We start from the raw sequence: 22,987 nt of genomic DNA, 5'->3' as shown, positions 1-22,987 counted from the left end.
TTTTATTAGTAATCGATAGCCCTCCGTGAGGCTCATAGATGAAAATATTATCCAATGAAAGAAAGAAAAAAAATATTGTTCCTTACATGTAATCTGTGTCAAAATTCCCTTTCAGCTCTTCTAACAATCAATACTTTCTACAGCCTATTCATGTTATTTCACTTGACAATATAATTACAGCTGACAATGCCATATTAAGAAATGAACAGACCCAAAACTGGGGGAAAACACTAACAAAGAAAGGTATTAAAAAATTTATAAAATAAAAAATACACCTTTTTCCATTACTAGAATGTCACTTATTCGTCTGTCTTTTCAAGATTAGTGTCTTCCTGACTTGTCTGAGAAGTAGAGCTTTTGTTCGCTTCGTCAGTATTGATGGCTTCAGATTCATTATTGATGGATTCAGATTCAGTCTTGATCGCTTCAGATTCAGTATTGATGGCTTCAGATTCTTTGGCATCAGGTGTTTCTCCATTATCCATTTTTGGTACTTCGCCGTTCTCAGCTATGTTGCTGGCTTCTCCATTATTTACTGGTTTTGGGAGTTCTCTTGCGGCGGAAGCCTCTACTAGACGGCCAATTCCATCATAAACGTTCTTTGCATCCATAACAAGAGCTGATCCACCGGTATAGCAACGCCCAAAACATGTAGCACAGTGAGGATAAGCAACCTGTACATTGAATTTGCAGAAATTCAGTAATTAGTATATAGAAAGTGTTAGAGACCACATTGCTGTGAATAAGACAAAAGATGTTATGATTTATCATCAGCCCAATGGGCCTAAGGCATGGAGAGTTTACACTAGAAGGGGCAAAAAGGACAAAGAGTAGTAATTCCGTTAGAATGTGCAGAGAGAGAATGATTGTACCATTCCACAATAAAAGGAATGAATGAGAGGTTGAGAGGATTATCTTGGAATATATTCTATTTGTTAGTCATGAGTAGGAGGCTCTAGCCACCTATAGGAGCTTTGCTCTGTGTCAGATCCAGGGTCATTTCCCTCTCTGTATTCCCAATTTTCATCAAATTAATAACACAATCATTCTTCTGTGCTTGTTTGCTGTCTTAATTTCTTATTATTTCTGCTTGTTCTTTGTTGGGTTTCCAACAAATTGGTCCGACCTGCCGGATTCCTTTGAGGGATCAATGAATGCCGAAACAGAAAGCCACACTTCGAACGATGGAAGCTAAGGTTGTCGCGCTAGAGAGTGAACTTTCTGAGGTTCGTAATACACTCACCACCGTGGAAAACACTGTCAGAGTCATGCCGGAATCATTAGGCATACCGTTACCCCCACCTTCATAAAAATGAAATAGAGCGGCAGGTTCAAGAGATGTTGAAAACCGGAATCATTAGGCATAGCACAAGTGCTTATTCCAGCCCGGTCATACATGTGAAGAAGAAAGATAACACATGGCGTATGTGTGTAGATTATCGTGCTCTTAACAAGGTGACAATCCCGGATAAATTCCCTATCCCCGTGATTGAAGAGTTGTTAGATGAGTTACATGGTGCAAAATATTTTTCCAAATTGGATTTGAAATCCGGGTATCATCAAGTTAGAGTGAAGATGTGCATAAAACGGCATTCCAAACACATGAAGGGCACTATGAATTTTTGGTTATGCCGTTCGGATTGATGAACGCTCCGTCCACTTTTCAAGGGCTTATGAACGAAGTATTTAGAACAATGTTAAGAAAAGGGGTGTTGGTGTTTTTTGATGACATTCTAATATATAGTAAGAATTGGCAGCAGCATATGAATCATTTGGGCCAAGTATTACATACCCTGCAAGCACATGAGTTGAAGGCTAATAAGTAGTGTCAATTTGGACAAAACAAGGTAGAATATTTGGGTCACATGATAACTGAAGAAGGAGTTGCTGTGGATTCCAACAAGTATAGTAGCATGATGCAGTGGCCTAAACCCAAAAATGTGAAGGGTGTGAGAGGATTTTTGGGACTAACCGGCTATTATAGAAAATTCATTCGGGATTATGGAAGAATAGCCAAGCCTTTAACTGATTTGACCAAAAAGGATGCTTTCTGTTGGGGAGAGAGGAAGCACAACAAGCTTTTGATTTGTTGAAGAAGTTGGTAGAAGCACCGGTGCTTGCTTTGCCCAACTTTGAGAAGGAATTTGTTATTGAATGTGATGCATCCGGTGCGGGCATTGGAGCTATTTTGAGACAAGATAAAAATCCTATAGCTTACTTTAGTAAGGCTTTAGGTGTGAGGAATTTGACAAAACCAGCATATGAGAAGGAATTGATGGCTTGTGTTTTAGCTATCCAGCATTGGAGGCCCTACTTATTGGGAAGAAAATCTGTGGTGTCTCTGATCAAAGGAGTCTCGAGGATTTGTTACAACAAAAAATCATAACTGGAGAGCAACAAAATTGGGTAGCTAAGTTATTGGGCTTCAATTTTGTTATCCATTACAAGCCTGGTAGATTGAATCAAGGAGCAGATCCTCTATCCCGAATTCAAGAGGGAGGTGAATATAATAATTTTGTATCCTATCCGTTCTGGGAAGAGTTTCAGCAGGTGCATACAAAGTGATGAAAAGTTAAAGAAGATTTGGCAAGATTTATCTGTGGATCCAACAACACATCCTGAGTTCAGTATACAACAGAACACGTTGTTGTACAAAGGAAGATTAAATGTTGCAGGAATTTCATAGTCCACCTCAAGGAGGGCACTCCGGTTTCCTAAGAACCTACAGAAGAATAGCGGCGAATGTATATTGGCCTGGAATGAAAAATACTGTGCAGAATTTTGTTAAGGAATGCGATACTTGTCAGAGACATAAATATTTGGCAGCATCTCCAGGAGGTCTTCTTCAACCTTTACCAGTTCCAATGAATGTGTGGGAAGATTTATCGATGGACTTCATAACAGGTTTGCCGAAATCCAAGGGTTATGAAGCTGCCATGGTGATTGTCGACAGATTATCTAAGTACTGCCATTTTGTGCCACTCAAACATCCATACACAGCCAGAAATCTTGCTGAGATATTTGTCAAAGAAATCGTTCGATTGCACGGAATTCCTATGTCAATTGTAAGCGATCGGGACCCAATATTCATGAGTCATTTTTGGAGAGAGCTCTTCAAATTGCAGGATACTTATTTGAAGTTTAGCTCAGCCTATCACCCCGAGGTAGTTAACCGTTGTCTTGAAACCTATCTCCGTTGCTCTGCTGCTGATCAACCCAGAGTGTGGATGAATTGGATTTCGTGGGCCGAGTATTGGTTCAATACCACTTATCACTCTGCAACTCAACAAACCCCTTTTGATATTGTATATGGGAGAAAAGCACCTGCTTTGGTTCATTGGGGAATTGGAGAGACACGTGTTGAAGCTGTTCAAAGGGAGCTACAGGACAGAGATGAGGCACTGCGTCAATTGCGAGATCAATTACTGAAGGCTCAAAGCAGAATGAAGGCACAGGCAGATGCTAACAGAGAGATAAATCTTTTGAGATTGGAGAATGGGTGGGTCTTTGTTAAATTAAGGGCACATAGACAACAGTCGGTGGTTTCTCGTATTCATGCCAAGTTAGCAGCAAGATATTTTGGTCCTTGATTGACAGAGTTGGTGCTGTAGCATACAAATTAAAACTGCCTGAAGGGTAAAAAATTCACCCAGTTTTCCACGTGTCTTTGCTTAAGAAAGCTGTAGGGAATTATCAGGGTGAAGAGCACTTGCCTGACCAGTTGGAAGGTGAAGAACCAGTTATGCCCGAACCTGACAAGGTGCTGGTATCCAGGAAGATTAATAAACAAGGTGAAGAGGTGCAGTAGTGGTTAGTGCAGTGGAAAGGTCAGACAGCAAATGAAGCAACTTGGGAAGATGTGGTAACAATTAGAAGTCAATTCCCAACACTCCACCTTGAGGACAAGGCTGAAGTTTCAGAAGGGAGCATTGATAGAGACCACATGGCTGTGAATAAGACAAAAGATGTTATGATTTATCATCAGCCCAATGGGCCTAAGGCATGGAGAGTTTACACTAGAAGGGGCAAAAAGGACAAAGAGTAGTAATTCCGTTAGAATGTGCAGAGAGAGAATGATTGTACCATTCCACAATAAAAGGAATGAATGAGAGGTTGAGAGGATTATCTTGGAATATATTCTATTTGTTAGTCATGAGTAGGAGGCTCTAGCCGCCTATAGGAGCTTTGCTCTATGTCAGATCCATGGTCATTTCCCTCTCTGTATCCCCAATTTTCATCAAATTAATAACACAATCATTCTTCTGTGCTTGCTTGCTGTCTTAGTTTATTATTATTTCTGCTTGTTCGTTGTCGGGTTTCCAACGGAAAGCCACATGAATTGTACTAGTGGTGAAGAGCTTGAGCACAAACTTCCAATACCACCATTGTATCAAAAAAATGTAATCGGTATTTAGAGTAATTAATTGACAAATGCAAATAGCCTCAAATTAGAAACAGTGACCGATTTATAAAATACCTCAATAAATGCCCGGCAAAGTGAGAGGAAAAGTCCTGATTCATTAGCCCTAAGAACCCGTGTTGTGTTTGTACAGCAATAATGAATCAGAAACAGCCTGTAATCCCTTTATCAATTCTTGGGCAAGGACATGTTTTAAACTTAACGGGGCACACGGACGTAGCTCATTCAATGCTGCTGATACACCTGCAGTCACCAAAGTGATACCAATGCAAATGGATAATGGATTTAGAATGGAGGAAGAAAATGCAGCATAGGTTAATAACACTACAAGCATGACTATTCAACTATGAATGTTTCCATTTTGTGATTTTCTTAAGCATGGGAGTAGATGATGTAAATAGGTAGAGTAATATTTTTATATGCAAGCCGGAGGAGTAAATTAGACCATAAACCATGTAAAGATAGTCAAATTAAAAAGTATTTAATGGTGATAAGACCACTTAAAATGTTAAATGATCTAACCTGGATGATCCGTTGTTAGATCTAATAGTCAATATTTATTTATCACTCATGAAAATGACCCTCTCACTCGTATGGGACAGACCAAATTACAACAATGTAAGTAGGAATGGTCGGAAAGTGACGTTAGTACCCACAACATAGAAGTCGAGTAGTAAGTTGAAGAGACCCCAAAAATTATCATATTTGAAGAGATAAGTGTGGATTACAATAGATAAGATAAGTTGTAGGGATGGCAGGAAATTTGGGGAGAAAAAAAGGCGGATAGTTTAATGATGTTGATGATTGAGACTGAATTTTTGTCCTACAAAATTGCAATAACAGAGATGCAAGAGACAATAACTAATATAGTTCCAAAAGAAACTTAGTGGAAGACATTGACTAGAATTACCATTTATAAAAACGGCAAGAGGTGGATGCTCCATCAAATAAGAGGGAGGAGTTACATCTTCCTTACTTTCTTCAGCAGTATTTGAACGAAAGCCGACTGAGGGCAGGGGAACCCACCGATGTGAATCCAAGACCAACTGAGAACAAATCATCAATTTCTTAGTTACAATATAGAAGTAGGCAACTTGCAGAGGAAATAAGAAAAAATGAGGTACCGAGGTATTGATTTTTTTGCATAAATGAATGTGATCAATTTATATAAAATCAATTTCAGGTAACTAGTATGTAAAACATTTCAACTTCACTGCATTTACCTGAAAATTCTCTACAGCAGTACTCATATTTTTAGAGAATAAGTTGAGAACTGCCCTGAAAAGAAACCATCCTATATATTATTAAATGCTTCAAGTACAATTTTGCCCAATAAACCAGAAAAGAGAACTTGTTTTACTCTTCAAAAAGTGGTGGGAGCAAGCCTCGAAAATCCAATCCAACCCAACCAAGTCCGATGGCACAGTACTGTAAAAAATAGTAAGAAAATAGAAAAATGTTAATGTAATTTTTTCGTGCAACATAACTTTCTTTCGTCATACACACATTTTAACCAGAGCAGCAAGCAGACCAAGCTTGAGTTTATTTTCTTTTTGTGTTTTCCGTATTTTCCACAAGGAAGTGTTTGCTAAAAATTTATTGTGCATCAAAATTTAAGTAAGAGTAAAATACTGAAATTAGTCCTTGAGAAAAAATGTGCAAGACTTATTTGATCCTAAAGAAATGAGAAGTATCAAATTTAGTCCTGATAAACCTCAAATATTGTAAATATAGTTCCTGAAAGGACTAAAATGTCCCTAAAATAATCCTAAATATGACTAATTTGACTGACGTTTGAGATTTTAGCAATGTAGTCAGGTTCGAGATCCTACGTAGGATCGGTAGGCTGGTTGAGAATCGTAAGATCGGGATCGTAGCTCGATTCGTAAGATCCTACTCAAGGGTAAAATTGTAACTTCACGTATATACATATACACATAAACATAAAAAAATATAATACATGAACAAAATAAACTTTATTAATTAATATTTCATAGACATCATTCCAAATGTTCGCAAGTTCATAACAAAGGTTTATAAGAAGCAACAACAGGGTTAAAAAAAACAAAATGAAACAGAGGGCTGAAACTTTAGAGTGAAAGAGATGAGTTCAGAAGGTTTCAGTGAAGACAGAGGTTTGAGTGAAAGAGATGGTTGAAAGTGAGAGAGGAGTGAACGAAAATGAAAAAGGAGTGAGAACAAACATACACAAACCGCCGGCGAGGTTCACGACGGCAACAACGCCGTCTAGAGCTCAGGTCAAAAACCCTCTAGGATCGTAAGAACCTATGACCCGGTGCGAGAACCTGACTACAGACAGGTCAAAAAAGGAACCTGCATGGGTTCTAAGCTCGCTTGGCCTTCACGAGCTCGTAGGATCTTAAGAACCTAAGACCCGGTGCGAGAACCTGACTACATTGGATTTTAGAGGACCAAATTGGTATTTTTCATTTCTAAGGACCAAATAGGTCTCCATTTTTTTTTGCGAAAGACCTGTTTTGACCTTTAGTCTTTATATAATCCATAATGTCTATATCCCTGTCTTCATTATTTACAAAATAATAATTCCTTTCAAGATCTCTAATGATGGAAGAAGCTCACCATGCACTGATCCAAAATATTTGACAGTGATCCACCTTCAGTTATCTTTGGAAGCATAACTTTCAGAGTTTGCAGGTGTGAAGTAATTTGGTGCATTGCCCAACTAAAAAGTAGGCCGCCATCATAGTTTTCCTCACTTCCTGATGTATCATCAGCAAATATTGCACGATATTGATTCACAACATCAAAAAGATGCAGTCTGTGACAGTTAATCATTCCTTTTAAGTACTCATACGGATTTGCCTGGTCCAGATCCTCGAGAATACCATTAAGCCATGCCTCTCGACATCTTAAGAACTGACAATAAAAAAAAAGAGGGATCAAGAAGATGCAACCAAACTGAAAATTTCAAGGTAAAAAGAAATCAATGACGGCAAAGGAAGACTGCATAGAAAATCCTTACCAGCAAACGCATTCCATACTCACTAAATACTCCTATTCTCCGTAAATATCCAATAATGCGCAGGCATTCAGGCAACTAATAATGGAAGATAGATTAATAAGAAACTATATATAGAATATTTGTTCACATATTAAATATAATCACTACATCTACCTGAATATTTGAGCGGAGTTTCTGAAGAAGTTGAGAAAGAAGTGATTGGGTAGTCAGTCTAACTTCTGCAGCCAATGCTTGAATAATGGGTAACCTTGGAAGTGAGGGTGATATTTAGTAAAAAAGGAGGAAGAAACTATACAAAACCATTCCTCAGATAACTTGTGTGTGTGTGTGTGTGGGGGGATCACATCCACAGCCAAACATCATGGAAGAAGCATAAACACTTACTTTGGATGCATGGTTGAAAGTTTACCAACAAATGCTTCCAAATCTAGGGCTTCGTCATAATTTCCATTCCTTACACACCTGCAAAACCAATGTTTCCGAGGTTTCTTACAATTTTTGAAAAGGATATGTAACATATGTTTTGACATACATACAGCATGTGGGACAATTAATAACGGGGAATTCAACAAGTGTAGCTACATAATTTATCATATTAACATACGTGTCCATAAGTTGAGGAATTTCTAGCAAGTCAAGCAAAGTACTGTGATTGGCTAGCATTGTTTGGTTCATCTTCCTCTTCTCTAAAATCTGTTCTGCGGATTCTATGAACTCAGTGCATCCAGATGTCAGTTTTGGGATTTCATTTATCTGTGACAAATAAGACAAATGCCCAAATCACATACACACAAAAGAAGTACATTACGACCAGGTGAAGGAGATTATAAAGAATTTACACATTGCTTGGTTGTGGAGAAGAAAATGGGGAGAAAGGTAATAGTGAAAAGGAAAATGGGAAGAAAGAAAAAAGTGAAAAAGAGTAGATTTTTATAATAATATTTAGCATTTAGCATGAGTGAAAACAAGAAGAAATTAATATCGAGTCCTCTCCGCTTGTTTGCTTTGATTGAAAAATAAATAAGGAAAACATTGTTTACTTAAAGTACAAAACACCCATACACCCATATAATTAGAAAGCAAAAGACATGGAATTGTTGGCCATTAAATTGATGTGCCAGTTTAAAGTGATCTATTACGAATTTAGAGTGGTATACCAGAATGATTAATACTTGTAGCAATTGATTACCTGTAGTGTATACATGATAACAAATTTACCCTCCCAAGTCAGAATGACATAAGTCTAATGATAAATGCAATAATTTATTATTAGTATTGTGGTACAGAAACAACAAATTACACTACTAATCGTTGTGCTTATTATCCTTTGAGAACGGTTAGCTGCCAGAAAATGCATTGTTTTCGGTGCTGCACTAGATATACAACAATATTATTATTATTATTATTATTATTATTATTATTATTATTATTATTATTATTATTATTATTATTATTATTATTATTATTATTATTATTATTATTATTATTATTAACACAAACACTGCCTTAAAATCAGAGTCTACTCTTGATTGGGAACCGGAGGGTTAAGACCACAAACAATAGTTACTCTTGTGAAAACTTTAACTAAGCAAAATAGAGCCATAGTAAACTCATGCATCCCTCATCTTGAAGCTCTTCTTCTGTCAAATTAAGATCCTGATCAACATTAAACTGGAACCCCAACAAAAATCAAATCAGGAAACAACAAAAAAAAGGTCATGGTACTCATCATGCACCGTCAGAAATTCTACCAAATCACCCAGCCCCATTGCAAAAACACTGCTTCCTATACACATTGACCTAAGCCATGACATCCCCCTAGGTAATCCCAAGACCCTACCACCCAAATCCACATACCACCGGCCATCACTTCAAAATACATTGACCAGTGACCAGTGACCAGCCGCTGCACCCCAAACTGAGCTCGCATCAACAATGCAGAATGGTGTAGGGGTAGATAAGACGATGCTTGTTAGTGAGGTGAAGACAGTTACTGCAAAGAAGATGCTTCTTGGGGCAAAGGGCACGAAAGTGTGAGGATATTACCAGAAGAGCCAAAAAGTGCCCATTTTCTCCACTGCTTTTATTCATAAAATGCAGAGATTGCAAAATGTGAGACCGGATTTTATCTCTCCAAACAAGGGAGACTCTCTTTTTCACACACACAAATTTACTCCTCTCTTTCCTTCTAAATATATCAAGATATCCGAAATAGAGGGAGAGATGGTAGAGGATAAACAGTGGGATAGATATAATCCAGGTTAGAGTAAACTTATAGTAAAGCTCTCGTTCTGTAATATTCTTCTATCCAAATCCTTTTCTTTTCTACTTGTCCTTAACTTTTCAAGTTCAATTCTATTAATCAACTTCACAAAATGGTACAGAAATATTATTGTTCTCGTAATTCTCACTTCAAATTTTAATATCTTGATATATTCTATGAATTGAAACCCAATGAAATAAAGTACATAATATTACACACAGTGCTATATATGTATTATGTATTACTTGCAACATCTGCATAAAGATGTATCTATAATTTTATTTTATTTTCTAATTGCAACAAATGAATTGCAATGCTTGAACTCATTTGAATCATTTAATTCCCCAATTCAGCTAAAAACAATTCATAAAATAAAGTCAATCTAAACCAATTCAAGCCTTAATACACCAAAAACATGATAATAATATTTGCAATATATAGTAAGTAAATCAGTTCCATTCAAATAGAAAAGTGAAATATTATTAGGAAGAATAAAAAAGAATACCATAGATTCAAGATGATTATCAATAGAAGAAACTTCATGGCGAATAGCAAGCAAAGCATCAGCAGCGGCAATGAAGGAACGATAATTACCAACAGCAACCTCTTGCATTTGGCGACGGATCCGTTCGGCATCGACGCGAAGAAGTTCAGGTTCCTTGTGAAGACGATCGAGAGTGAAGGAGAGAAGTTCAGAGACATAAGGTTGTTGAGATTCAGAAGCTAAAGGAAGAGGAATGGGAATTTCCTCCATATCCGATGATCCTGAAACTGCACCTTCCCACTCCATTATTATGTTGTTGGTGTAGATAGATCTGGATCGGGTTAAACGGAAAGAGGTTTGTTTGTTCTCAGGTGGTGATTCTTTTTTGGCTGGAAACCTTTTTTTTTTAATTGCAATTTCACGTTCTTTGAGAAATTAGAGTCATTGTGTTGTGTTTATAAGAATAAAAAGATAACAATGAAAAGAACCAGAGAAAGACTAAATGAGAAGATGGAGGAGGGCCGAGGAGGGCCGAGGAGGAGCAGTGAGCAGTAACGGCGATGATGTTATTGGGAAAAATGACCGAATAGATTGTTATCTATTTTATTTTTTTCAAACTTGACTGTTTTAGCGTCTGTTTGGTTGTGCGTTTTTACGCCCTATACGCGAGTTTGCTTTTCCAGACGCGAGTTTTCCAATTTCTGAGGTGTTTGGATAAAAACAAAAACGAATCATGAAACGTGATTCTTCACTCCAAACGCGAGTTCAATGGAAGCTACAATTCCAAGCTTCCGCGTCAAAGGAAAATTGATTTGGAGATCTTTTCTTTAAATGCTTTTTATTCTTCTTTTTTATTCCCTATCTGCCCTTGACATATTGCCTTTCCCAAATTCACCCTCCAGATCCACCATTCGAACAAGCTACATGTTACTTTTCCCCTCTAAAATCAACAACACCACCAATTTGTTTGAGCCCTGTAGCATGTTGATGATGAGGGAAACGAGAGATTAGATGAAAAAATTGCTAGAATATGGTAGAAGAATATTGAGAGATGGGGAAGGAGAAACGAAAAAAAGGGTATGATAAAGTTGAGAGATGGAAGGAGAAAAGGTAGAAGGTTATTGAAGATTCTCGAAAAATTCTAGAAAAATGAATGATGGCGGTGTTTTAATTTTGACAAAAGTTGTGGTGTTTATTTTATTTTTTCTGAAAGTAAAACAGGTGGTGGTGTTATTAAGAGAGATACAGGTGATTTTATTGGATTTTGTTTACCAGTGTCGAGCTGCTCTTTAATAAATAATATTGGTTGGAGTTGGAGACATTTTGGTAATTTACAAGTTTAAAAGCAATTTTGATACCAATTATCCAAACATCATAAATTGATAAGAATCACTTTTATTTAATGTATCCAAACATAAATCACGTTACCTAAACTCACTTTTAACCAAAATCAATTCTCTCAAACTCAATTCTTCCAAACTCAATTCTAGCAACCGTCAAACCAAACACACACTTAAGCTTAGGAACAACTTGGTTTGGATTGTTCGGTTCAACTCGTTAAGTGAATCAGTAAATTTGTTGGTCAAAATTTCAAATCTTTAATCTTTTAAACTATTTTTCTAAAAGAAAAATCAAATATTAAAATAAAATAAACGTCATCATAAATGCGTACGAAATTCAGATTGGCATAAATATGCAGAAAAATGTATAAAACCAACCAAAAACCGATAGAAGTAACAAAGTTTGGAAATATATTATATAACTGAATTAGTTCACGAGTCAAACTATATATGAACGGGTTGTTCAGAAATGATTGTCTTAGATGATGATGATTCAGCTGGTAGGAGTTCTGTGTGGTGGTACTGAGGTGATTTCTTGGTCTTTATGGGGGAAATGTACCTGCGAAAATGTTAGTGCGTCAACACTCAAGTCTGTATTTGAATGAGGTAAAAGAGAGTGTAAATTGAAGGCGCAGAGGTCATACTTAGAGATTGATGTATGAATGTTTATATATAGGAAAATATTAGGGTTTACAGTATAGTGAGGTCCCCATGTGTAGAGAATCTGCCACATATAACACATGAATTATCCTTTGTTTTGGGAGCATGTTTGGATATTGGGAGCGTATAGCCCTTATACGTGCTCGTGTATTTATATTGTGGTCGCTCGTGCCACTTGCTATTCTTATCCCATTAAGATGGGCCTTGATGTGTATTGGGCTTTAGTCAATCCAGAACAATATATAATTTACGTTCAACTCATTTATTTAACGAACTTAACTTTTGACTCAAGTTCAACTTATTTGGTTCATGAACCAAATTCAACGAGGCAATTGTCGAATCGAGCTTCAATCTATTTGTGAGTTGGCTCGGGTCATTATCAGCCATAGAGTTAAAAAAAATCTTGAACACGAAAAAAACTACATTTCCATTTTTCATACTTGCTCTACTAAAGCTTTGCATTTTTGTTTTATCATATGGTTTCGACACTTGTATGACTCTCGTACGACATGTGTTAGATAGTTAAGACAGCTGTTTAAAAAAAAATCATTTTTCCTTTACTCTGAAACTCCTTAGATCGGTATCCGGCACCTATAAGATACTCGTACAACACGTGTCAGACAAGTGCCCATATTTTTTTTCTTTGCTTCTACTCTACTTTGACACATGTTACACATATTCACAAGGACTAAAGATGTCTCGAAACTAAGGAACCAAAAAGATTACGGGCCTGTTTGTTTCAGATTTTTCACCAAAAAAATCTATTTTTGCCAAAAAAAAAAAATCTATTTTTTTTGGCTTAACTACATATTTGGTCCCTTACGTTTATTTTAGGTTTCAATTTGGTCCCTTACGTTTAAAAAGTATCAATTTGGTCCCTTACGTTTATTTTAGGTTTCAAGTTAGTCCTTTCCGTTAGTTTTGTCACTAACACCGTTTGAACAGTACACGTGTCACTGTGTCAAAGTGCCACGTGTCAGTCCACATATGCAAATTGACTGCCACATGTGACAAAATTGACGGAAAGGACTAACTTGAAACCTAAAATAAACGTAAGGGACCAAATTGATACTTTTTAAACGTAAGGGACCAAATTGAAACCTAAAATAAACGTAAGGGACCAAATGTGTAGTTAAGCCATTTTTTTTTATCTTACTTGTGTTTGTTTCAGATTTTTTCAAAAATCATTTTAGTAAAAAAAATCATAGAATCTATTTTCAATAGCTTTTATCAAAATACATTTTTTTTATCATTCATCATCCCTTACCATCTTAAAAAAATAGATTTTAGTGATTGTAAACAAACGGCAAATAACTTTAGATTTTTTTTCAAAATCATTTTTTTAAAATCTCAAACAAACGGACCCTACATTTGATTACAATATTTTTAATTTTTTTTTATAGTAGATGGATAAATTAAGGTCAAATATTCTTGTATATTGTTTTATATTCTTTTTTTGTAAACCAAAAATATATTCTGCGTGTAACTATAGAAACTAACCAGGGACGGATCCAGAAGCTTATTACACCGGGGGCCGAAAAATAATAAAATAATAATAAAAATGAATGTAGATTTTTCTATTACACTTGTCCATGTATTTTTTTTTTTAATGTTATCGTATCATATTTACGAATTTCTTGTTTAATGGTGACCGATGACTAATCGCATCCGAGAAATATGTGGGGCACAAAAAATAAGTTCTTCTCCTCAATCAAATTTTGTTCATACACAAGAGTCAAATATGAAACTTTTGACCGCTTACTTAAGAGACTCAAAACTCTTACCACTCGAAACAACTAATTTTTTGTTTATTAAAAGGCTATGTTTTTTTTTTTTACAAGACTATGTTTTTAATAATTCAACACTTATAATTGTTCGACAATACAAATATTTTTACACCGTAAATACATATCAATTAAATTCTTATTTATATAATGTAAATGATAAATAATAGATATATTTACAAATTATAATATACTAATGGTATATGATATAATATGTACATGGTATATGATATAATATGTATATGAATGTATGTAGATGAGGGGGGGGGGGGGGGGGGGGGGGGGGGGGGGGGGGGGGGGCTTGGCCACTGCTTGCCCCCCTCCAAGTCCGTCCCTGAAACTAACACCATCGAAATAATTGTGATAGATTTAAGTGATTGGCATCTTCTAACAAATGATTTAAAACTTTTTTAATGAAATAATTTGTTCAACTTAGATGCACATGCATATATTTTGATTTTCAACCTAGATATTTTATAAATATGTCACAATATCGGTGTTCTATATATTTTACATTAATGATGTGTCCGTATCGTATTAAATGTCAGTGTCGGAGTCCGTGTTTCAAAAATAATTTAATGATCTTTAAATATTAAACTTAAAAAGTATACCAACTAAATTTAGTACAACGTGAAATTCTGCCCAATCATGCTACCGTTCCAAACACGAAAAATGCAAAATTTCTAAAAGACAAAAGAAGAAGGAAAACAAGTACGACGTACCGTACAAATTATTCATCATGTGGGGATAGCTCAGTTGGGAGAGCGTCAGACTGAAGATCTGAAGGTCGCGTGTTCGATCCACGCTCACCGCACAATATGTTTTTAATCTCCTTTTGCTTATTTTCGATAATTACTTTCCTTTTTGTATTGCGTGTTTGGTTGCAATTTTTACTCTCCTCTTTTCTACCAAGATGGAAATTAGGCTTTTACTAATAAGATGAAACCAAGTGTTGATTGTTAATCTTTGTGAAAATGATTTCTGAGTTTTGATTAGTATCTTATGAACTTTTTCCCTTTTGTAAATTTTTTTTCCGAAATCTTCCATCATTAAAATGTGTCATAGGGTAATGAATTATGAGTACTTCATATTTAGTACTAGTTCAAATGGAGTGGATATTCTTAGTTTTTGGGCGTGTTGAGCATTGTTGGTAGGAGTAAGGTACATCAGTTTTGTTTGAAATCATGATTAAACTAGTGACTTAATGTGAGCAATGAGGCAATTAGCTGAAAAAAAATAAAAGAAACATTGGTATAATAGTTACTCTCCAAAAATTAACGGAATTATGTCATTTTCTTAAATTATCAGTGTCAAATATGTCCATGCTTCATATTCTATCACATATGTTACTTGTGGAATATCATTCAGGTGGATGAATGAGCAAGCACCTGGCTGATACCTAAAACTGTTTTGACACATTCAAACTAGAAAATCTAATATCAATTTTTTTTATCATGAAAACCATGATCATGTAATGACCGAGCAGTGTAGAGTAATAATTTTATGTTTTAACAATAAATTCTTAACTGATAATGAATCAATACAGAAACAAGCTAGATTGTAGTAAGAGAATATGCAAAAGATGGCTGTCATGCTGATAGGATTCAATCCTCAAACCACATAATTTAATCTCATTTTATGCTTATAGTCGAACAACGATCACTTGTATGTTCTTGATTCTCATCTTGTTACAAAGTGGAATGGGAGAGTCAACAAACTTGATCATTTAGCAAATAAACTAAGTAAAAATTAAGCCAACATTCCATTGTTTATGCCAAAATGTTGTGTCTGCACTCTGCACTCAGGGCGAGCCAATCTTCTTAACACCGATACAAGGAGAGTTTGGATAGAACACAACTTTGCTCTCAACCTTGGGTAAACTTGCAGGATTTAGAATGGTGTGTTATTTTCATATTATCTTGTAATTGACCTTTTCAGACAACAAATCTATTGAAAAAGTAAATATACTGAATAGTTCAAATTTGTTGTGATTTTGGCAATCGGCAGGAGAAGAACGCTTTTGAATTGAGACCAAGGACAACAATCAAGTTTGGTATGAAACACATTAATCTTTCAAACTCCATGTATACATTATTTGCTATATTGTTCCAGCACTATGGAATAATAACGACGACATGTAGAAGATTTCATTCGGATGTACATAACATAGCCTTCCATCCATAACCTACACAGTTTAATCAATTGTGTAGGTTTGTTTAATTTAATCTCATTATATACTTGTAGCAGAACAAACATAAATTAGCAAATAGTAGTCTCTAGTCTCTACATTCTGCATTTCTTTAGGGAGAGGCATTCTTCTTCATATTGACACTCTTTGCTGTTGAAATGACAAAGAACATATCAGATTTGATAAAACATTCAAAGCAAGTATTCTATATCTTTTGATTGAATAAACTCACATTCTTGCATCTCAAAAAACATAAATACAGAAAAATGTTATTTTGACACAAACACTGTATGCATCATGTTACACAATTAATGGATTTCAAATACATGGTTAATTATGTGTAGTCGACGGTTAATGCATATCATGTGTTATGTGTATTTGAACACAGTGATTTTTTTACACAATATTGTTAATTTCTTACATGGTTAACAAAGTTCAAATATGTGTTTCATTTTGTTCAGCATATGATTAATGAATATAACAGGATGTTGTAACTCATTAACCATCCATTGAACGTAATTGAACCTGTACTTTTACTGTGTCAAGTGTCAACCCTATAATAAAGTTCACGTGGCATTTATATATAGTGTCGCACATTGTTAACAAATTGTGTGTCAAAATAACTCAACTGATAAATAAAGTCCCTTGAAGAATCACCTCATTAAGTTATGGTGCTATCCTAAGATAATATTATTAGGACAAATAAAGAGATAGGAAGAGAAATCACAGTGTACCTTTGAAATGACAAATATATATTTCTGGTACTATTTGAAAGAGAGGAGAAATGAAAAAAGAGAGAAAAGTACCAATTAAAAACGACGAAACTGAATTCTTGTTTCAAACCATAAAAATGCACAATTTAAGGAAAGCCATCAAGAAGTATTGATTAAATATATTGCGGGGATAGCTCAGTTGGGAGAGCGTCAGACTGAAGATCTGAAGGTCGCGTGTTCGATCCACGCTCACCGCATTTATGTACTATTTTACCATTTTTCTCTCTCTTCTTTATTTTCGTTCATACTTTCCAGTTTTTATTATGTGTTTGGTTGAAATTTATACTTTCATCTTTTCTAGCATGATGGAAATTACGAATGATTCATTACTAAGGTTTCTTTTAGTAATTTAGCATGGAAAACTACTTAAATAAGTTGAAACCTAAGTGGTGTGTGTTGAATATTAATCCTTGTGCAAATGGATTTATGAGTTTGTCTTACTCTTGATTAGTATCTTTAATATGAACTTTTCACAAACAAAACTATTGCAAACCATTGATCCATGATCAGTTCAAATTTGTCTTACTCTTAATTATTATTGGTCTTGAGGTGTCAATGTCTGTGTTGGTGGATGAATGTGCAAGCATCTTACTGATACCTAAAACTGTTTTGACACATTCAAACTAGAAAATCTAAGTATCAATCTTTTTTATCAGGAAAACCATGATCATGTAATGACCGAATAGTGTAGAGTTATAATTTCATGTTTTTACCACAAATTCTTAACTGATAATGAATCAAGACAAAAACAAGCTTCTTGTCAAAAAGGAAAATGACAGAAACAAGCTAGATTATAGTAAGAGAATATGGAGAAGATGCCATGTTGGTAGGATTCAATCCTCAAAACAAACTACATAATTTAATCTCATTTTATGCTTATAGTCGAACAATGATTAGTTGTATGTGATTGATTCTTGTCTTGTTAGTGTCAAAATAACTCAACTGATAAATAAAGTCCCTTGAAGAATCACCTCAGTAAGTCATGGTGCTATCCTAATAACATTATTAGGACAAATAAAGAGATAAGAAGAGAAATCACAGTGTACCTTTGAAACTGTTTTGTCCTCTAACATCTCATCCAAGGTGAACGAGACCACAAAGTCTTGTCAATGCAAGGATTAAAATCAACAGTAGTGACACTATGATCATCCAGATTATACATTCTCACATCAAAAGCATCCCTAAAGTAGATGCAATTCCCTTGATATCCAATCAATTCTTTAGTTGAAACAGAAAAGTTACAGCTTTTGCTCAAAATGAAAGCTCTATCTTTCAAATTTTTCACATCAACCCATTTTCCCCATTCTTCATCCAGCTTATAAACTTTGAAACATTCAACAACAGCATCTTGATCGTGGCGATCGTGGCGTCTTCCGACATAGTTCCTTCTCATGTCTTCATTACTTTCATAGTATCTATCAACAACATAAAGACTCCCACATGACTCCACCAAATGTTTCTTGTTTCCAAAACCACATAAAGGCGGCGAAAATTGTACCAACTTGAAAGAACAAACATCAATCCATGAAATAGTTCCCCATTTATCAGTAACATAAAACTGACCCTTAAACACAATAACATCATCATAGTAAAAATTCTTTTCATCCACAAGTTTCCATTGTTTATCACCATGTTTCATGAATCCTAATTTACCTTCTTGAAAAACACAACAAGAAACACAATCCTCAACACTAGTCCAAGGAGAGTTAGGATAAAACACAACTTTGATCACAGAACTAGAGAAACGTGTAGGTGTAGCCTTTTCAATTGTATATGATTTGCATAACTCAATGACCCTATAATCCATCAAGTTCCATAACATGACAGAACTGTTGTTACTACTACTAAGAGGGTATGATAGTTTTCGATCTGAGACCGGACTCAACAAACGCAATGGTTGATTCCTTGATTCTTCTACCTTAATCAACCAACCTTTGGAAGAAGAACAAGTTGCTAAAGATTCTAAATTGGAATTTGAACTTGCATCAGTTGGTTGAATAAGATAAACAGTTAATTGGTTAAGGTTGTTGATTAGTGAGATGTTGATGGGGTGAGGTATTTGTAAAGGAAAAGAAGGAGAATTTGGAAGAGAATGAGGAATTGAAGAACGAAATGATTCACAAACACTCCGAAATCGAAGAACATCTATATGATTATCAAGATATTTTCCTATCTTTGGCCATAGTTCTATAGGGAGTTGAGACCAATCTACTTTGTCATCCATGGTTGAAGAGGAATGAGAGGTGAAAGATTTTTGCTTTTTTTGTATGTTGAGTTTGCTGAAGAGAGATATCATGGTACTTAGATTGATGTTTTTGCTTATGATGTTTGGTCTTTAATCTCTATATAAGGTTTTTTTATATGGTTGGAAAAAGTTGAAGTGTAAAGCATGTAGAAAATACTTTGAATTTACAAGAAGGTGACTGAGAAAAGTAGAAGAAATGGAAATGGAAAAAACAGAGAAGTTTGATGTCTTATTTGTTGGTAGAGATTCCAATCTTCCATTGTAGGTTCTTTCTGCGAAGTTAACTTTTTCTAGGAATAGTTGAACTGATAAGTCTTGTGTCTAATAATATTAATAAAATAATACAAAGTTGATGTTAACTTTCCACGTTTTATACTAAAAATAAAGAATTTCTCATTATATATAGGGTGATATGAGATAATTGCTGCAACTTTTCATTTTTTTTTATATGTAAACAAAATGTCAATTGAGATTTGAGATTGTATATAGTTGATTCTATTTTTAGGTTATTTAATATTAGTTAGAAGTTTTTATGACCGTTTCACTTGAATGCATGTTTAAGATGACCAAAATTCTTATCACTTGAAGCAATTCAATGTTTGGTTGTATATTGTTGATTTTATTAATATCCAATCTAAATCAATATTTGGGCAAAAATTATAAATTTTAAGATCAATTTTAAATTTTAAGTTAAAATAAATTTTGAGGCTGACTAATTTTACTCAAACACACTTTAAGATCAATTTTATACTCTAAAAATAACTTTTTTTGATATTTGCATAAATGTATTTTTCACTTAAAAGAAACTGAGAGTCCGGATCCCATAAGTCTTAACTCAACTGACAAAAAATATCAAAATTATTAGGCCGTATGCCGTGACCCGGGATCTTACAATTATGTGAATTTATTTTCAGTGAATTTACCACTTCATCTAAGACAAAAAAAAAGCTGAGAGTCCGGCCCTTCTTCACATTTAGGAATTAGGAGTGTGTACTAATTCAACTAAATTGAATCAAATCAATGGTTTGGTTTAGTCTCTATAAACTATTTTAGTAAAAAAATAAAGTTGATTTTTTAAACGTGTTTATTTTAAAAGTGATTCAAACTCAGTTTTCATTTCCGAGCTGATTTAATTTAATACAAGAAACTGTTTTTAAAACTGGTTTAATATGAGAATTTGACCAGAAAAAAAAATCTAAAAATTGCTTAAAATAAGTTGTTCAATTTTTTTTTTAATAAGTGTTTTTTTATAAGCATCTTTTTTTTGTTTACAATGAGCTAGGGATCGATCCCATGACCTATAACATACTACCCAAACCCCTCACCAAACCTAGTGACTTTTTTTTATAAGCATCTTTTAATAAAAGTGTTTTTCACTCCGATAAATAAACAGAAACAGAAGAACTTCTGATTATTATTTATAAAATCTCAAAAAAAAAATGAAAAAATGACAAGTAAACTCTCTAAAATTTATTCTTTAAATTGTTGAATATTAAGATTACATTTTTATAATTTGTTGGAAGACAAACTGAAATTTTATTATTATAAAAGAATAAAACAAGTAGTCAGTCTTTCAACTAAAAAATAAATAGCCCGTCTAGCTCAGTTGGTAGAGCGCAAGGCTCTTAACCTTGTGGTCGTGGGTTCGAGCCCCACGGTGGGCGTTTTTTTTGTTTTATAAATCATTGCATTCATTTAAATTGATTGGTGTGAACTTGCGGTGGAGTTAATTTGTTATGCACAACTTTGTCTTGAATGCTGCTGGTAAGTGATGAGAATCAAACCATTTGTCTTGTGTTGTTGAATTGAAGTAACATATTGGAGGATTATGCATGATTGCCTCTTCATGCCTTCGGGAGGATCAGCTAGTAGTCATTACAACCTAATGTGAAAATGCAGCATAATTATCCACTGTCATGCTTAACAATAAAATTCCTTTCAAAATATACAAATAAGTGCAGTGGTAAAAAATGCAGATGCTTTCATACTACTTTCTTCTGACTCTAATACAACTATATGTGCTAAGTTACAACCCTTTTCCAGACTTCTTTATGGGATTGAAAATTTCGATAGAATATCAGTTTTCAATTATGAAGGTCGTCCAAGGTAAGTTCTATGATGAAATATCGTGATATGATATGTGATCCACTGTGGATTAGTACTTGAAAACTGTTTGACACATCAACGATGACTGGCGCCGGCCTTCAAAGTAGAAGTTCGTGATCGTCCTAGTTGTATTGTTTGAGACAGTGACACGATCAATGTCAATTTGATAGAAAACAAGAGAAGACAGATATTCATTATTCATACTTCAAAACTCAACTAATATTTGTTTTACCTTATTATTTTTGAAACTTAAACTGACAACAATTGGGTCACCGTCTCAGCCATAACGACGAATTGATATACCTGTTATGTCCTCTAACATCTCATCCAAGGTGAATGAGACCACAGAGTCTTGTCAATGCAAGGATTAAAATCAACAGTAGTGACACTATGATCATCCAAATTATACATTCTCACATCAAAAGCATCCCTAAAGTAGATGCAATTCCATTGATATCCAATAAGTTCTTTAGCTAACACAGAGAAATTGCAACTATTGCTCAAAATGAAAGCTCTATCTCTCAAGTTTTTAACATCAACCCATTTTCCGCATTCTTCATCAAACTTATAAACTTTGAAACACTCCACAACAGCGTCTCGATTGTGGCGGTGTCTTCCAGCATAATTCCTTCTCATGTCTTCACTACTTTCATAGTATCTATCAACAACATAAAGACTCCCACAAGATTCCACCAAATGTTTCTTGTTTCCAAAACCGCACAAATGAGGCGAAAATTGTATTAACTTCAAAGAACAAACATCAATCCATGAAATAGTTCCCCATTTATCAGTCACATAGAACTGACCCTTGAACACAATAACATCATCATAGTAGAAATTCTTGTCATCCACAAGTTTCCATTTTTTATCACCATGTTTCATGAGTCCTAATTTACCCTCTTGAAAGATACAACAAGAAACACAATCCTCAACACTAGTCAGAGGAAAGTTAGGATAGATCACAACTTTGATTACAGAACTAGAGAACCGTGTAGTCTTTCCGATTGTATATGATTTGCATAGCTCAATGACCCTATAATCCATCAAGTTCCATAGAATGACAGAACTGTTGTTACTACTAAGAGGGTATGATAATTTTCGGTCGGAGATAGGACTCAACAAACTCAAAGGTTGATTCTTTGATGCTTGTACCTTAATCAACCAACCTTTGGAAGAATGAGAAGGTTCTAAATTGGAGTTGGAACTTGCATCAGTTGGTTGAATAAGATAAATGGTTGATTGGTTGAGGTAGTTGTTCAGGGAGATGTAGATAGGGTGAGGTATTTGCAAAGGAAAAGAAGGAGAATTTGGAAGAGAGGGAGGGATGGACGATCGAAATGATTCACAAACACTGCGAAATCTAAGAACATCTATATGATTATCAAGATATTTTCCTATCTTGTGCCATAGCTCTCTAGGGAGTTCAGACCAATCTACTTTCTCATTCATGGATGAAGAGGAACCAGAGCTCAAAGATGTGTTGACTTTGTTGAAGAGAGATATCATGTTACTTAGATTGATCTATCTGCTTTTGATGTTTGGTCTCTATATAGGCCTTTTATTGGAAGGATAAAGAGTGTAGAAAATACTTGTGAAAGAAGACTATAACTATTGATGATATCTTGTTGGTAGATTTCCCATTGTCAGAAAATCTTTCTGTCAAAAAATCTAGGAAATTTTTTCTAGGAATAATTGACTTGAAAAAGCCTTCTACCTGGTA

At 34.8% G+C, this 22,987-nt stretch overlaps 3 protein-coding genes and 3 non-coding genes across 6 annotated transcripts; 3 read left to right on the top strand and 3 right to left on the bottom strand.

The window, feature by feature from the left end:
• Positions 1 to 35: 35 nt before the first annotated feature.
• Positions 36 to 10,695, bottom strand: LOC123882412 (conserved oligomeric Golgi complex subunit 8-like). Its single transcript, XM_045931273.1, is given in 12 exon segments — positions 36 to 674; positions 4,478 to 4,546; positions 4,548 to 4,663; positions 5,331 to 5,466; positions 5,644 to 5,698; positions 5,781 to 5,848; positions 7,022 to 7,318; positions 7,425 to 7,499; positions 7,578 to 7,671; positions 7,809 to 7,886; positions 8,029 to 8,177; positions 10,193 to 10,695. Coding segments are annotated over 12 exon segments (1,797 nt in total). The 5' UTR covers positions 10,478 to 10,695; the 3' UTR covers positions 36 to 299.
• Positions 10,696 to 14,696: 4,001 nt separating this feature from the next.
• TRNAF-GAA lies at positions 14,697 to 14,769 on the top strand. Its single transcript has one exon. It is a non-coding gene; the product is annotated as a tRNA-Phe (tRNA).
• A 760-nt stretch (positions 14,770 to 15,529) lies between these two features.
• Positions 15,530 to 19,458, bottom strand: LOC123882411 (putative F-box protein At1g65770). The gene is made up of 2 exons (XM_045931272.1): positions 17,963 to 19,458; positions 15,530 to 16,293 (listed from the first exon to the last, which is right to left on the bottom strand). Exon 1 carries the CDS (start codon positions 19,210 to 19,212, stop codon positions 17,983 to 17,985), a length of 1,230 nt encoding a protein of 409 aa, XP_045787228.1. The 5' UTR covers positions 19,213 to 19,458; the 3' UTR covers positions 15,530 to 16,293; positions 17,963 to 17,982.
• TRNAF-GAA lies at positions 17,041 to 17,113 on the top strand. The gene has a single exon. It is a non-coding gene; the product is annotated as a tRNA-Phe (tRNA).
• Positions 19,459 to 20,617: 1,159 nt separating the features above from the next.
• LOC123882410 (F-box protein At4g35733-like) lies at positions 20,618 to 22,960 on the bottom strand. Its single transcript, XM_045931271.1, has one exon. It carries the CDS (start codon positions 22,771 to 22,773, stop codon positions 21,583 to 21,585), a length of 1,191 nt encoding a protein of 396 aa, XP_045787227.1. The 5' UTR covers positions 22,774 to 22,960; the 3' UTR covers positions 20,618 to 21,582.
• Positions 20,753 to 20,825, top strand: TRNAK-CUU. Its single transcript has one exon. It is a non-coding gene; the product is annotated as a tRNA-Lys (tRNA).
• Positions 22,961 to 22,987: the final 27 nt, after the last annotated feature.

This window comes from Trifolium pratense, linkage group LG4, assembly GCF_020283565.1.
Source record: "Trifolium pratense cultivar HEN17-A07 linkage group LG4, ARS_RC_1.1, whole genome shotgun sequence".
In the NCBI taxonomy this organism is placed as follows: domain Eukaryota; kingdom Viridiplantae; phylum Streptophyta; class Magnoliopsida; order Fabales; family Fabaceae; genus Trifolium; species Trifolium pratense.
Note: the sequence above shows the minus strand (reverse complement) of the source record. Positions and strands in the feature narration are given on the sequence as shown.

Coding starts and splice junctions, on each gene's coding strand:
- LOC123882411 (XM_045931272.1), bottom strand. CDS start 19,212: ATGATATCTCTCTTCAGCAAACTCAACATACAAAAAAAGCAAAAATCT.
- LOC123882410 (XM_045931271.1), bottom strand. CDS start 22,773: ATGATATCTCTCTTCAACAAAGTCAACACATCTTTGAGCTCTGGTTCC.